At 42.9% G+C, this 16471-nt stretch overlaps 1 protein-coding gene across 1 annotated transcript; it reads left to right on the top strand.

The window, feature by feature from the left end:
• Positions 1-2183: 2183 nt before the first annotated feature.
• Positions 2184-14375, top strand: LOC113045174 (midnolin). The gene is made up of 7 exons (XM_026205374.1): positions 2184-3047; positions 3895-3982; positions 4221-4283; positions 7519-7812; positions 8392-8482; positions 8567-8965; positions 13800-14375. Exons 1-7 carry the CDS (start codon positions 2830-2832, stop codon positions 14021-14023), a joined length of 1377 nt encoding a protein of 458 aa, XP_026061159.1. The 5' UTR covers positions 2184-2829; the 3' UTR covers positions 14024-14375.
• Positions 14376-16471: the final 2096 nt, after the last annotated feature.

Below are 16471 nucleotides of genomic sequence, written 5' to 3'. Positions count from 1 at the left end.
AACTATAGGTCAGATGGGTTCGTCTAACAAAAACATTTGCTGATAGATGAATATTTATAACTAGCTGAAATCAAATCAGTTTACATTGTTTATTTCATAGTTTTAGTTTCATTTTTAGTTAGCCATAAAAACTGCACTCAAGCAGTTTTCTGTGAATATATTCAGTGTTTCTCCTGCAGATCCTGTGATGTGTGCCAGTTCCTCTGACATACTTCAATTTATTCCTGGACTTTAGGATTCCCAAAATTACCTGGAAAAAAATGGTTTGAAACAATTTTCACTCTTGTTTGAATATGTCATATTTACAAAGAAATGGCAAGCAACATGAAATCCAGGTATTGTTGTAGTTCCTGTGACGAACACACGGTGTCACTGTTTCTTCCATTCCAGAGACGACCAGCTCCAAAAACGTAGTCTGGATCAGAATGATCTGCATTGGGATCCGGTAACTGTTTTTTTTTTTTTTTTTTTTTTTTTTTGAGCAACACAAACTGAGGATTGGATTTTGTGTTCTAATCTGAATTCAGAATCCTTTTTTCTTTTGAACAACCCATGTTCAAGATTTAATCCAATCCGATGGCCAGAATCTGATCAGATTAGGTTTGAAGAACTGGTCCGAGAGCATCGGATGAAGTTTAGATGGTTCACTCTTCATCAGACGGAGAGTGCATGTGTGATTGGTGTGGCTTCATGAGCTCTTATCAGATCAGACTGGCACTGATTACTGGAAGCCCTCATCAGAAGCGTGGGCCGCAGCTTCCTGTGCAGATCTCATCATTCACACTGAGCTCCTCACACATCCGCTGCAGCTCTCCAAGCCTCGCTGTGTCCTGCAGCAGTCTCAGAAAACACAGAGCAAACAGAAAGTGAAAGTTCTCAGAAAGGTCAACAGGTTTTTATTCAAGGATGCATTACATTAATCAAGTGTCAATAAAGACATTTAGATTGTTACAAAGAATTTCTGTTTCAAATAAATGCTGTTCTTATGAACTTTCAATTCATCTGCGGATCCTGAAAAATAAACGTATCAGTTTCCACAAAAATATTGTGCAACGCAACTGTTTTATTACAACATTAAAATAACTGTGAAAACTCATTTACAGGAAGACGGTTTACTGTAAAGAGTTTATCTGTTCGAGTTCCTCAGATAACAGCGAACGGGTTTGAGATGAAGTGATGGTGAGTAAATTACTTTCATTCTCATTTTGATGAAAGGCTTCCAGATAATTGTTCTAGAAAGATTTCTCAAACTTTCTTCCAGTAGAATGTTCATTCGTCTTTAATAATGTTTCACACAACATGTTATTTTTGTTAATAGCAAATTTTAATTTTGAACGTTTTAGTTGGACATCTGTGTAACATTTTTAAATGTTACTTTTTTTAGAACATTCATTCAACATTTGAAAAGTAACACTCCCATAATGTTTGAAAATGTAATCTTAACATTCACATCACAAAGAGAAAAAGTTTTTAAAACCTTTAATAGCAGAACATTCTTACAATATATTTCTGTTCAAACTTGATGAAGAAGCAGTTTCCTGCTCTTTTTGACCCAAACGGTGATCCGTATTGTGTCTTACTCTAATGTGTTTAACAAACATCCTGACTAACCCGTATTACTGGAACCTTTACATAAGACACCCCTGTGTGGATATTGTAAAACGATCATAAAGTGACAAGCATCATGGTATTGGAACGTTCTGTTTGAGGAACATTCCTCCGGAGCACACACCTCCTCACAACATCACACACACTCCGATATGAAGTGATTGATAACTTCAGAAAACCATCACAGATTCCTGGAAAAAGCAGGACGTGTGTGTTTGAGGTGCAGTCACTCAGATGGGCCCCTGAGGATGATGATGAGGATGATGATGAGGATGATGGACACACACATGACAGGCTGACTCTGCCCAGAGATGAACACACTCACTGACAGACCATCAGGACTGAGTGTGTGTGTGTGTGTGTTTGTGTGTGTATGTATGATTAAATGTAAATTTAATTATAGATAGATAGGTAGATAGAGCACATTCTTTTATTTTATATATATATATATATATATATATATATATATATATATATATATATATATATATATATATATATATAGACAAATTGTTAAATAAATAAATAAATAAATGTTAGTAAAATGCCACGTGCACAGAAGGCGATGCAATCAATTAAAATAAAATAACAAATGCGTAATAATGTTGTTATGTGGAAATTACAGGAAAGCCAGTTTTACTGAAATGTTTTACTCAGCTTTTATGAATGGGCACAGCGGGAAGGGGCGTGGCCGTTCTCTCCGCGCTTTTCTGATTAGTCACGACATCTTTTATCGCAGAGGACTGGGTGGGCGGAGCCTGCGTGCTTCTGGCTCTTACGAGCGGAAACATGATTGGCTGACACGACGAGGGCAAGCGTATCCTCTAACACCATTGGTTGTTTGTGGCGGTGGGCGGGATCTGTCAGCTGAGCTCCGTAACAAATGTAGACGCAGCAGCTGCGCTGCACAGAAGAGCGAGCAAGCGGCTTATAGATTAGAGCTGCGTTACGAGCTGAATAACGGGCATTTAAATAACCTAACATTATTTATAAATATAAATGTACATTTGGATCCTAATGGCCTGCTAATATTGATATTGTGGTGCGGATCGGTGGCAGTTATTGTAGCAGCGCGCGCGAGACGGTGGATTTACCTCAGAAGAACCTAACCGAACACCGCGGATATTTCACCGGAATATTACGTTTCTACGGTGAGCAGGATAACCGTTCGCCACACTCCGTCACCCGCTCGGTTCAGAGATCAGATCACGGGGTTCACGGATGGAGCGGAACACCGAGGCGCGGAGTCACGGATCATGGTCCCGGTGTGAGGAGCTCCTCCGAGGCGACGCATCGATGACCGTCTCGATCAGCTCCACCACCGGGAGCCGCTTCGAGCTGTCCGTTCCTCTGGAGGAGACCGTGGAGGGCCTGCACCGGAGACTGTCCGAGAGACTCCGGGTCCCGAGGGAGCGACTCCTGCTGCTGCACCGAGACACGTGAGTCCTGACTCGGAGTCGGTTCGGAATCGGTTCTTTTCGTTGCTTCATTTGGTTTTTTTAGAAGTGTAAATCAGAAAATCAGGACTGATGACGTCTAGAAGATGTACAGTCCTGCGAACTTCTTAAACTGGTTTTGGAGGTGAATGTTCCAGGTTTCTGCAGATCTTAAAAAGGATTTAATTAAAATGTTTTAAATCCGATCAGAAAGTCTTACATTCAGAAATGTTGCATGCGCTGCAAAAAGATGTTTTCCAGAGCAAATATCTAATCAAGAAGATATAGTAACTTGAGATGCAAAATAGAGATATGAAAAACACTGAACTGCTTGATCTTAAAGTACAAACTTATTCTGCAAAAGCTGTTATTTCTTCTTCCTCTTCCTTTTTTTTTTTTGTAAAAGTTTTTTGGAAGTTTCTCAAACACTTAAGTGTAGGTATTACAGATCATTGGCCATGAGTGTCCATACTGAAGTATTGTGTTACTAGATCTTAAGAAAGGTTAGAAATACTGATTTATCATTTGTCTCTGACCTGATGTGTTCTGATGGATGTGAATCAATATTCCAGTGTGAATTTACCGTAATAGACAAGAACATAACGCTCCAACATGAATCCATTATGAAACCAATTCAGCTCTTCAGGCTCATTATTACTCTCGGCTCTGTTCGTCTGATAGTGCCATGCAATTAAATAAATGGATAATAATATAAATGAATAGTAATTGCTGAAACAATCAAGCCTAAGATGCTCGTTAGATTTCTCCAGAAACAGATCACAGCGATGTTTGTCCTGATCTGAAGAAGTGCATGATGGGAAACATCAGTGATTGTGTTGTCCGTCTGCAGGAGGTTAGACTCGGGGAAGCTGCTGGACGTCGGTGTGGTCGACGGAAGCAGACTGACGCTGGTGCCCACGCTCGAAGCCGGACTGATGGTAGAAAACACTCATTTCTCAGAAATCACACCTTTCTGTATTTAAAGACCTGAACTAAATGTTTTTCGTTGATGTAAGCTCCTCACCTTAACTCACTGTTCTGAGATCAGAATAAGTTTCCTGTGAGATCTGCTCTGATCCTGTGTGAATCTCTGGTGTTTAGGCTCTCGTGCGTGCATCGGAGCGCATCAGTTGAGTGTGTGATGATGAAGATGATGATGATGATGTGTGTTTGCAGGCGCAGTCGAGCCGCTCGGAGCAGTCGGTCGTGCAGGCGCTGGAGACGCTCTCAGACGCTCAGGTGAAGATCTCGCTGCGGTCACACACTTCCTCTTACACTAGCACACACTCATTCACAAGAACTCACACAGTCACTGTTCTAATGAGTGTGCGTTTCCCCCCAACCAGTGAAAGACGCCCACACGCGTACACACACACACACACACTCATTCAGAATGTGATGAAGGGTTTGCATGGAAGCAAATTAAACAGCGGCAGTTTTCTGACACTCGCTCTGAAAGTGACGTTTGATGTTTAACAGATCATTAATCTACGTAAACTACATTAGATAAGCAGAAATACGTATATTTTTAAGTTTTAGCCCCTACATCTGTGAAACCACATGTGCATATATTTCTGTGTGTGTGTGTGTGTGTGCTCCGCCCCATCAGCAGGTCTGTGCGTCATTTTAGCAGCGCTGAGCTGTGTGTGTGTGTGTGTGTGTGTGTGTGGTTAGACTGAAGAATAACAGATGATTTCCAAGAACAGACGCATGGCCGGCTCTTATTCTAAGCGGCTCTGAATCTCATGAAACTGTTGTCTGCTGTCTGATGTGGTTGGTGATGCTGCAGGTATTTTTAGGCTGGAAATCCTCCAGAGAAGTGTGTTTGAGCAGCCTCGTGTGTGTGTGTGTGTGGGGGGGGGGGGGTGCTTCAGGAAGGCAGGTCTCTGCTATGTTCTGAATGAAGCAGGTCTCACATGAAGAGTGTTTGACTGTAAGATCAGCACACACTCATCATTGATGCAGGTCACAGGTCTTTACTGTCACTGAGTCTCATTTTTCACCACTTCTGAAATCCATCACCGTACAGCAGTGAATGAATCTTCATCTTCCGTGCCAACAGTAATATCTGCTTGGTTTGCTCCATCCTCATGTGTTCACCCGGGTCCTGTGTCAGGGTCATTGTGAGGATCCTCCAGTGGTCAGCGTGATGGGAGATCAGATGTTCTCCCGGTCACTTCAGCACTGATCTCTCATTAACCTCCGACGCAGAGGGGGCAGCTCTCAGGGAGGAGGAGGAATATGTTTGTATGTTTGTGATGTGTGTTTTTGGTTGTTTGAGGGAAGAAGACCCCATCTGAAAGCATCTGCTTTATGTTAGCACTGAGAGATTGATTGGATTGTGAAAGTGTCAGTCTTGGTAAATGAAGGCGAGTGAATGTGCATAAGAAGAGTGTTTGTGGGTCGTGAGTTCACCGCTCTGAGTGGTTTAAACACATAACAGACGTCTCCAGCCCTTCATCAGCGCCGGTGTTTGTGATTGAAGTGTTCAGAGTCGAGACGAGAGAGGTTTGATTCATTACAGACACGTTCTTCACATCACATCCACTCACGACTGGAGCCTGGCGTCTTCTGTTTCTGAACTCAACTCTTCTGCTGGGATCAGAATAATCCAAAAGTATAAACTGAGGATTTAATCCAGATCAAAACCAAGATTGATGTTGTGATCTAATCTCATCAGATTACTTTTGAACAATCAGGTGCATGCAATCTTTCAAATGCACTAAAGGTTTATTATGGAAAAGATTATTAAAATGCTGTTTACTGAAAGATTCTTTGGGAAATCATAAAAGGTTCTTGAATGGCATCGCTGTGAAACACTTTTGTTTTAAAGACTGAACTCCTGCTAGGTTCTTACTGCAAACCAGCAACATTTCTGAGGAAAAAAAGCATTTAATTACTTATTTGGCTTCATGACTTTACAAAGAAAGTGAGAACTGCACTGCACTGTTTTGTTTTCTAAAAAAAAAACAGTATCATAGTTAAATGGGTTTTTATTTCAAACAAGATTTTTATTCTCCATATCATAAAATTTCATGTCGAAAGCTTTTTGATGTTGTGTGTGAAAGGACATTGAAGGGTTTCAGTAATTTAGTTGCCCAGTTATAGAGAACTGTAAGCGTTTGAGTGTGATCAGAAGCAGGAGGATGTGTCTGAATGAGTGTGTGATGTTCAGAGAAGCTTGCTGTTTCTCGCTCTCACACACACACACACACACACACACACACACTCTCACACACACACACACACATACACTCTCTCACACACACACACTCTCTCTCACACACACACACACACACACACGGTGTCTGCTGGGGACAGACTCACTCGAGGTGCTTCAGTGAGTCAGGAGTGTGTTCGTCTGCTGTTCCTCGCTCTCACACACACACACACACACATTCACACACACTCTCACACACACACACACACACACACACACTCTCTCTCACACACACACACACACACACACACACACACACAGCCGCTCTGATGTACAGTAAACCGCTCTGCAGCAGACTCCTCAGCTGGTGACGTCACACACTTCTTGTAATCAAGGGTTGGGTGTTTCCTCCTCGTTTGCTAATTTCCAAACCAAACTGTGATCAGTCATAAACACACATTTACTAACCTCTCGTAATGTTATTTAAAAATGCTTGTGTTCATGTTAGTTTATTATTAGTTTTAGTTTTTTTTTTAAATTAGCTTTTAAAAGTTTTTGTGATCTTGTTACGTTTTATTTTGGTTTTTATTTTTTAATTTCAGTTTTTCTTATTTTAGAATATCAGATTAAAGTAAATAAAAAGGAGAGATGTTTGTTTCCCATTAAAATAACTGAGATATATTAAAAAAATAGTAACATGAGTGTGATCACACATACACACAGAAGCGTGTATATTGTAGTATTATATTATATTACAATGTTTGTTTGTTAACAATAATAACCCTGGTTCATGTTATCTAACGGTAACAGATATAACTCACACTGCAAAACTGATGATCTTATTCATTATTTTTTTGTTTGTTTTTCAATACCAATATCTAAGCATTTGTTTATTTATTTGTACATTAATGGTATAAAATGTCAAAAAATGTAATTTAAATTCATATAAAAATATCAGAAAAATAAACATAACCCAATATTATTTTTCTGACCCCACTGGGATGATTTAATATTTAATAATTTTACACAGCGTTGTTCTTCCTCAGTTTTTTTTCATGTTGTTCAATATAAATATCTAAACATCTGTAAATGCAAAAATGGCTTAATATTTGTGTTTTCTGAGAAACTAGACGTCTGATTTCATTTAGCTTCTCTAATTATCGCATCTTGATTTGAGAATCTTTAGATATTTGAAGACAAAAGTAATAATAATAATGTCGAAACACATTAGATTGGACTCGAAAGATGTCGTGTGCTACTAAATGAAACGTGTAAGTCTCACTAACGTCTGTCAATCATCTTGTTTGTGTGCAGGTCAGTGACTTCCTGTCGGGACGGTGCCCGCTGACCCTTGCCCTGCGTGTGGGTGATCACATGATGTTTGTGCAGCTGCAGTTGGTGGCTCAGGCATCTGGAGGACAGCCGTCCCTGTCCAGGGGTCCTACGGTCCCCAGCCAGATGCATACAGGGGCCGTCAGCAGTGCAAACCCCTCAGACTCACAGCAGCGGGAGCAGGACGTCTTTAAGAGCCGCACTGCCCCGCCCTCATCACATGATAGCCACACCCACAGTGCTCAAAGCCCCACCACTGCCCCGCCCTGTGTTCAGGTAAGACACTAAAGAGAGAAAACTTTAAGCTTAAAATTTGTTTTATAATGCAAAAATACTGGCCTTTAATATGCAGCAGTAGTAATGTGTTAAAGTAGATGAAAAATAAATGGTTAAATACACATTCTCACAAGTATACGTTTTTCAAATATTAAAAAGCATAAACTTGTTTCATTTCATTTCAGTGTTTCTAATTCTATTATTTATACATCATAGGTAGCTAAAATTAAAAACATAAAAAAAGTTTGCTTCTTGAAATGAAATAAACCTTAACTGAAATAAAAATATATTAAAAACTTTTATTTCTGCTAGTTGCCAAGGCAACATTTAAACGTAAAACTTGAAAGTTTAAATACTTGGCACTAAAATAACACTTAAATGCTAAGATAACTAAAACTATATAAACAAACAAAAAAATTATACATTTTTAAAAATCAAATTAAAATGACTAAAACTTTAACTAAAATTGACATAAAAAAAAAAAAAAAATAACAAAAAAAAAAATCTGATTTAAAATATGTACAGAAACTATACTTGTATATTAACACTTATTCATGATGTAATGATGATGAATTTCAGGCTGAAGGCAGCACACAGCGATGCAAACCCGGTGCCGTCATCGAGAGCCTGGTCAATCACGCACCGGGAGTTTTCTCAGGAACCTTCTCAGGTAAAGTGTGGCTTCATCATGAGAATTACAGCACAACAAGCATCTGGTCTCAACCTTACGCTGACCTCTGAACTTTGACCTCAGGTACTCTACACTCCACCTGTCAGGACAGGAGCGGGCGTCCTCGCCGTGACATCAGCACCATCCTGCAGATCCTCAATGACCTCCTGAGCGCCACACGGCTTTACCAGAGATCTCCTCCGACGCTGACGCACCTCCGCTGCCCCTCACACACACCCTCACCTACCTCACACACACACACACCCTCACCCTCACCTACCTCACACACACACACACCTCCACCCTCACCTACGTCACACACACCTCTTCCCTCACCTACCTCACACACACACACACCCCCACCCTCACATACCTCACACACATACACACCCCCACCCTCACCTACCTCACACACACCCCCACCCCCACCATCACCTACCTCAGACAGGCCACAGCCGCATGCACATCTGCTTAAGCCCTCCGGTGAGTGTGTGTGTGTGAGATTCCATGTGTGATTCCAAGTGTGTGTGTGTGTGTGAGTGACAGTCAATGTGAGATTCCATGTGAGTGATTCCATTTAAGAAATTCTGTGTGAGAGTGTGAAAGAGATTCCTTTTAAGAGACTCCGAGTGTGTGTGTGTGAGAGACTCCGAGTGTGTGTGTGTGTGTGTGTGTGTGTGTGAGTGTGGGAGACTCCATGAGTGTGAGAGATTCTGAGTGTGAGTGTGAGCGGACCCCGAGTGTGAGAGAGCCCGAGTGTGTGAGAGACTCTATGAGTGTGAGTGTGAGAGACCCCGAGTGTGAGAGACCTCGAGTGTGTGAGTGTGAGAGACCCCGAGTGTGAGAGAGCAAAATGTGTGAGTGTGAGTGACTCCATGAGTGTGAGAGATTCTGAGTGTGAGTGTGAGCGGACCACGAGTGTGAGAAAGCCCGAGTGTGTGAGAGACTCCGTGAGTGTGAGAGACCCCGAGTGTGAGAAACTCCGAGTGTGTGAGTGTGAGAGACTCCATGAGTGTGAGAGATTCTGAGTGTGAGTGTGAGCGGACCCCGAGTGTGAGAGAGCCCGAGTGTGTGAGAGACTCCGAGTGTGTGAGTGTGAGAGACTCCGAATGTGAGTGTGAGAGACCCCAAGTGTGAGAGAGCCTGAGTGTCAGAGACTCTGAGTGTGAGAGACTCTGTGAGTGTGAGAGACTCTATGAGTGTGAGAGAGCCCGAGTGTGTGAGTGTGAGAGACTCTATGAGTGTGAGAGAGCCTGAGTGTGAGTGTGAGCGGACCCCGAGTGTGTGAGAGCCTGAGTGTCAGAGACTCTGAGTGTGAGAGACTCTATGAGTGTGAGAGAGCCTGAGTGTGTGAGTGTGAGAGACTCTATGAGTGTGAGAGACTCTGTGAGTGTGAGAGCCCGAGTGTGTGAGTGTGAGAGACTCTGTGAGTGTGAGAGACTCTATGAGTGTGAGAGAGCCTGAGTGTGTGAGTGTGAGAGACTCTATGAGTGTGAGAGACTCTGTGAGTGTGAGAGAGCCCGAGTGTGTGAGTGTGAGAGACTGAGTGTGTGAGTGTGAGAGACTATGAGTGTGTGAGTGTCAGAGACTCTGAGTGTGTGAGTGTGAGAGACTCTATGAGTGTGAGAGAGCCCGAGTGTGTGAGTGTGAGAGACTCTGAGTGTGAGAGACTCTGTGAGTGTGAGAGAGCCCGAGTGTGTGAGTGTGAGAGACTATGAGTGTGTGAGTGTGAGAGGCTCCATGAGTGGCTCCATGAGTGTGACAGACTCCGAGTGTGAGAGAGCCCGAGTGTGTGTGTGAGAGGCTCCATGAGTGTGAGAGACTCCGAGTGTGAGAGAGCCCGAGTGTGTGAGTGTGAGAGACTCCAAGTGTGTGAGAGTGAGAGACTCCATGAGTGTGAGAGAGCCCGAGTGTGTGAGTGTGAGAGACTCCATGAGTGTGAGAGATTCCGAATGTGAGTGTGAGAGACCCCGAGTGTGAGAGAGCCTGAGTGTCAGAGACTGAGTGTGTGAGTGTGAGAGACTCTGTGAGTGTGAGAGACTCTATGAGTGTGAGAGAGCCCGAGTGTGTGAGTGTGAGAGACTCTGTGAGTGTGAGAGAGCCCGAGTGTGTGAGTGTGAGAGACTCTGTGAGTGTGAGAGAGCCCGAGTGTGTGAGTGTGAGAGACCCCGAGTGTGAGAGAGCAAAATGTGTGAGTGTGAGTGACTCCATGAGTGTGAGAGATTCTGAGTGTGAGTGTGAGCGGACCACGAGTGTGAGAGAGCCCGAGTGTGTGAGAGACTCCGAGTGTGTGAGTGTGAGAGACTCCGAATGTGAGTGTGAGAGACCCCAAGTGTGAGAGAGCCTGAGTGTCAGAGACTCTGAGTGTGAGAGACTCTGTGAGTGTGAGAGACTCTATGAGTGTGAGAGAGCCCGAGTGTGTGAGTGTGAGAGACTCTATGAGTGTGAGAGAGCCTGAGTGTCAGAGACTCTGAGTGTGAGAGACTCTATGAGTGTGAGAGAGCCCGAGTGTGTGAGTGTGAGAGACTCTATGAGTGTGAGAGAGCCCGAGTGTGTGAGTGTGAGAGACTCTGAGTGTGAGAGACTCTGTGAGTGTGAGAGAGCCCGAGTGTGTGAGTGTGAGAGACTATGAGTGTGTGAGTGTGAGAGGCTCCATGAGTGGCTCCATGAGTGTGACAGACTCCGAGTGTGAGAGAGCCCGAGTGTGTGTGTGAGAGGCTCCATGAGTGTGAGAGACTCCGAGTGTGAGAGAGCCCGAGTGTGTGAGAGTGAGAGACTCCATGAGTGTGAGAGAGCCCGAGTGTGTGAGTGTGAGAGACTCCATGAGTGTGAGAGATTCCGAATGTGAGTGTGAGAGACCCCGAGTGTGAGAGAGCCTGAGTGTCAGAGACTGAGTGTGTGAGTGTGAGAGACTCTGTGAGTGTGAGAGAGCCCGAGTGTGTGAGTGTGAGAGACCCCGAGTGTGAGAGAGCAAAATGTGTGAGTGTGAGTGACTCCATGAGTGTGAGAGATTCTGAGTGTGAGTGTGAGCGGACCACGAGTGTGAGAGAGCCCGAGTGTGTGAGAGACTCCGTGAGTGTGAGAGACCCCGAGTGTGAGAAACTCCGAGTGTGTGAGTGTGAGAGACTCCATGAGTGTGAGAGATTCTGAGTGTGAGTGTGAGCGGACCCCGAGTGTGAGAGAGCCAGAGTGTGTGAGAGACTCCGAGTGTGTGAGTGTGAGAGACTCCGAATGTGAGTGTGAGAGATCCCAAGTGTGAGAGAGCCTGAGTGTCAGAGACTCTGAGTGTGAGAGACTCTGTGAGTGTGAGAGACTCTATGAATGTGAGAGAGCCCGAGTGTGTGAGTGTGAGAGACTCTATGAGTGTGAGAGACTCTGTGAGTGTGAGAGCCCGAGTGTGTGAGTGTGAGAGACTATGAGTGTGTGAGTGTCAGAGACTCTGAGTGTGTGAGAGAGCCCGAGTGTGTGAGTGTGAGAGACTCTGAGTGTGAGAGACTCTGTGAGTGTGAGAGACTATGAGTGTGTGAGTGTGAGAGACTATGAGTGTGTGAGTGTGAGAGACTCTGTGAGTGTGAGAGAGCCCGAGTGTGTGAGTGTGAGAGACTGAGTGTGTGAGTGTGAGAGACTCTATGAGTGTGAGAGACTGTGAGTGTGAGAGAGCCCGAGTGTGAGTGTGAGAGACTATGAGTGTGTGAGAGACTATGAGTGTGTGAGTGTGAGAGACTATGAGTGTGTGAGTGTGAGAGACTCTGAGTGTGTGAGTGTGAGACTCTGTGAGTGTGAGAGACTCTATGAGTGTGAGAGAGCCCGAGTGTGTGAGTGTGAGAGACTCTATGAGTGTAAGAGACTCTGTGAGTGTGAGAGAGCCCGAGTGTGTGAGTGTGAGAGACTATGAGTGTGTGAGTGTGAGAGACTATGAGTGTGTGAGTGTGATAGACTCTGTGAGTGTGAGAGAGCCCGAGTGTGTGAGTGTGAGAGACTATGAGTGTGTGAGTGTCAGAGACTATGAGTGTGTGAGTGTGAGAGACTCTGTGAGTGTGAGAGACTCTATGAGTGTGAGAGAGCCCGAGTGTGTGAGTGTGAGAGACCCCAAGAGTGTGTGTGTGTGTGTGTGTGAGTGAGAGTCAGTGTGAGAGATTTTGTGTGGGTGAGTGTGAGATTCCGAGTGTGTGAGTGTGAGATTCATAGTGTGTGTATTTGTGTGAGTGATTGAGTGTAAGAGGAAGTGTGATTGTGTGAGTAATGTGAAATAAAACAATTTGAATGTAAAAATGCTGAGGTTTTGTGTGAGGGTTGTGTTTTAGGGTTAGTATAAAAATCATTGTCAATATTTATCAAACACACAAAAACCTCCTTATCTGTGGTGAGAATTCATGAGTTGCTGCAGACAGATCTATATGCACACACACACACACACACAGACACACACAGGAAGGGGAAGTCGTATTCTGACTCAAGACAAGTTTTTTCTAACTTTACACACTTCTCATTTTCTCTGATTCATTGCTCTTCGTGTGTTTGGTTATTTGTGTCTTGATCTGTAACATTCAGCATCAGATCAGATTTAATTTAATTTGGACAAGCTGCGGTGTAGAACTTATACACTCATGCATCTGCAAACAGTTATGCTGATGAACTAGAAGAATGTTTATTAACTGTGATTTGAATTCTTAATATTAGTAAAAATGTTAATGGTGTCACATGTGATACAAAGACAGAGAATCATGTCTCGTCATGCTCTGTTTCTCCTCTGAATGAGACGAGAGCTCAGAGGTCAGCCGCGGGGTCACGCCGGGCTCTGAGCTTTCAGAGGGTCACGACCCTGTTAGTGAACATTAACCAGCCGCTGCTGACCTTATACACACACACACACACACTCTTATCTCGACTCACGTCTTTCCAGCACACAGGCTTCATGAATTATTCAGCTTTGCTCAGCTCCCGGCATCACATACCTGTGTCTGTGTGTGTGTGTGTGCGTGTCTGCGTGTGTGTGTGTGCAAGTGTGCGTGTGTGTGTGTGTGCGCAGTGGAAACATGCTGAAGAAGCATCAGTGATTCAGGGGTCAGCAGATCTGGAAGAACAGTGCAGGTTTACTCAGGAATCTCGTGAATGTGCTGCTATATTAGTATCACTGAGACATTATTTGAGAGTAATTCTCATCACAGTTATGAGTCTGGATGATGTGTTTCCTCTGAGGTGAACGATGATATCTGAACGTGATTCATGAGACGGATCTGATGAATGTTTGTTGTGTGTCGTCTGAACTCCTCTCTCTCTCTCTGTGTGTGTGTGTGTGTGTGTGTGTGTGTGTCAGGCGAGCGTCTGCGGCAGACGGAGAATAAAGCCATGCGCTGTAAGGTGGATCAGCTGAGGCTGTTACTGCAGCAGAGGCGTCTGAGACGAAAGATCCGGAGAGAGACTCGTGCTCCGTATGTCTGGAGAACCCAGCACCAGAACCCATCGCTCCCGCTGGACCAGGAGCCGGTCTGGAGACACGACGGCCCGGCGGACATCAGCCCCGAGGTCATCGTGGTGTGACGGACACAAGGATGAGAGCGTAACTCCACACAGTCCCTCAGGAGCCGGCGCTCAAGCATTAACACATCAGGTGTTCAGCTCTGGGACGTGTTTACACCCTTCATTTCTCCGGAGCTTTATGGGATTCTGATCTTGTTTCAGAGGACAGATGTCCGTCTGAGATCACAGTCAGACCGCTGATTATTTTCACCCTGGATTTGGGCGAATCTCATGAAAACCGCTCCTATTTCACCCCTAAATCAAATGAATATGTATTTATTTTATTTATGAAGAAAATGAAGTCATAGATAATAATCTAATTTATATATATATTTATAATTATATAACTCTATTAAAATGAAAAGAGAAAATCGGGGGGAAATTATATATATATATATTATTAAATACTATATTATAATTTATTACATTTATTACTGAAAATAAATTATTTTTCATAAACTATAATTTATTTAAAAATAAATTTTAAGGGTTTTTGTTTCTTTGTTGTTTTTTATGCATTTTTGTTTCTATTTTAGTTATTTGTGTACATCAATGAAAACACAAACATATATAATTTGTATTCCTCTATATATTTTGTAATTATGCTTAAAATAGGCTTCTTTCTTTATAAAAGAAAATACAATTCCCTTTATTTTGGGGCTGAAGTTTGGCGTGGACATTGTTTCAGGATAAGGAGTGGTAATGCAGTGTTTTCTTGTGGATTATTCTCCTGTCTGACGGTGTTTCTCACGGACAGACTCTGCTCTGGACTCATTATGAAAGCTGAAGCACACTGCTGTGAGTGTTTAACGGCTGAGGAACAGTGATGTGTGAAGAAGAGCAGGATCTGATCTCTGACGCGCTGAAGGGAAGCAGCTGTAGTGTGATCCAGCTCCTAACGTCTGGGTCGTTCTGTGTTGTTGCAGCTCACACTTCTTCTCGTTCATCTCTCAGAAACGCTCCGAGTGAAGCAGGATTCACTCATGTTCGGAGTCGATCCTGAGCGTTTCAGAGACGCTGTAGCAGATGTTCATTTATAAACTCTTCTGGTTACTGTGAAGCATTCTGCGCTTCAGTTTCTCACTCTTCTTTCTTTCTCATGTTTGTGTGTTTTCTCTTCGTTTTAAATAAATTTAAGATTAAAACATTTTTGCTCTTTGTTAGTGTTTTCTCCTCTGATTTAACATATCAATACTGAAAAAATTAAATGCTGCACTGCATCAGTGTTTCAGCAATGGATGCTCTGGAGTGAATGGGTGCCGTCAGAACTGTCACTGGAGGAAGTGTTATTCTGGATTATAGACTCTATGTGTTTGAGTTAAAATCATCTTAATGCTGGATGTGTTTCAGGTTTTGTCTTCTCCAGATGTTCACTGATGGACTGGAGTGCTGTGGATTATTGGGATGTTTTATCAGACTCTCATTCTGACGGCACCCATTCACTGCAGAGCATCCATTGATGAGCCTGAAAACATGCAACAGCAATATTTGATAAAAGCAGTTGTGTGTGTGTGTATTTATCTCACAGGTGAAAGTGTGTGTGCATGTGTGTGTGTGTGAGAGAGAGTCTGGTCTAGACGTTGTGTGTGTGTGTGTGTGTGTGTGTGTGTGTGTGTGAGAGAGAGAGAGAGAGAGAGTCTGGTCTAGATGCCGTGTGTGTTTATCTCTCAGGTGTGTGTGTGTGTGTGAGAGAGAGAGAGAGAGAGAGTCTGGTCTAGATGCTGTGTGGTGTTTATCTCTCAGGTGTGTGTGTGTGTGTGTGTGTGTGTGTCAGCCGTTGGTCTGATCTTCTCAGCGGTTTCACACTGAAGCAGGATCTGAAACAGAAAGCCGTGAGTCTGACATTTGGAAACACCACACACAAAAACAACAGTTACTGCTGCTTTAGCATCATTCATGTACTGTTACAGGTTTAGGATTCTTTTGAATAAGTTCTAGTTCTTAAAAATGTAAACATTTCTCTCTTTTTCATATTTCCTATTTACACTTTAAATTTAAAGTTCTGGTAGTTTGTTGTGTTTTGTCAGCTTTTATCATTTTTATTTACTATTTATACATTTTTAGTTATTATTATTATTATTATTATTTAGCTGTAATTATTTAATGGCGATTTATTTAGTACTTCAACTCAAACGAAAATGAAAATGTTGCATTGGAAACTAGCTGAAAAAAGTTAACATTTAATTAAAGTAACAGAATTTTTAGTTTTTTTAAATGGTTTTAGTTATCAATAATAATCCTGCTTCAGAAACACAAGGAAGATTAACAGACACACGTGTGAACAATCACATCATCAGATCTGAGGATGAACATGGATCAAGCGTCACTCGAGGAACTACATGTCTGATTGTGAGTACTGAACAACTTCACTAAAATATCTACTAAAATATGTTAAATGAGTTTTCTTGCTGTAACTTTTGGAATCGTTTTGGAATAGCTTTTTTTTAAACATTTTTTCCTGACTGATTA

This window comes from Carassius auratus, chromosome 27 (assembly GCF_003368295.1).
Source record: "Carassius auratus strain Wakin chromosome 27, ASM336829v1, whole genome shotgun sequence".
Lineage (NCBI taxonomy): Eukaryota > Metazoa > Chordata > Actinopteri > Cypriniformes > Cyprinidae > Carassius > Carassius auratus.
This window is presented reverse-complemented; position numbering and strand designations above follow the sequence as displayed.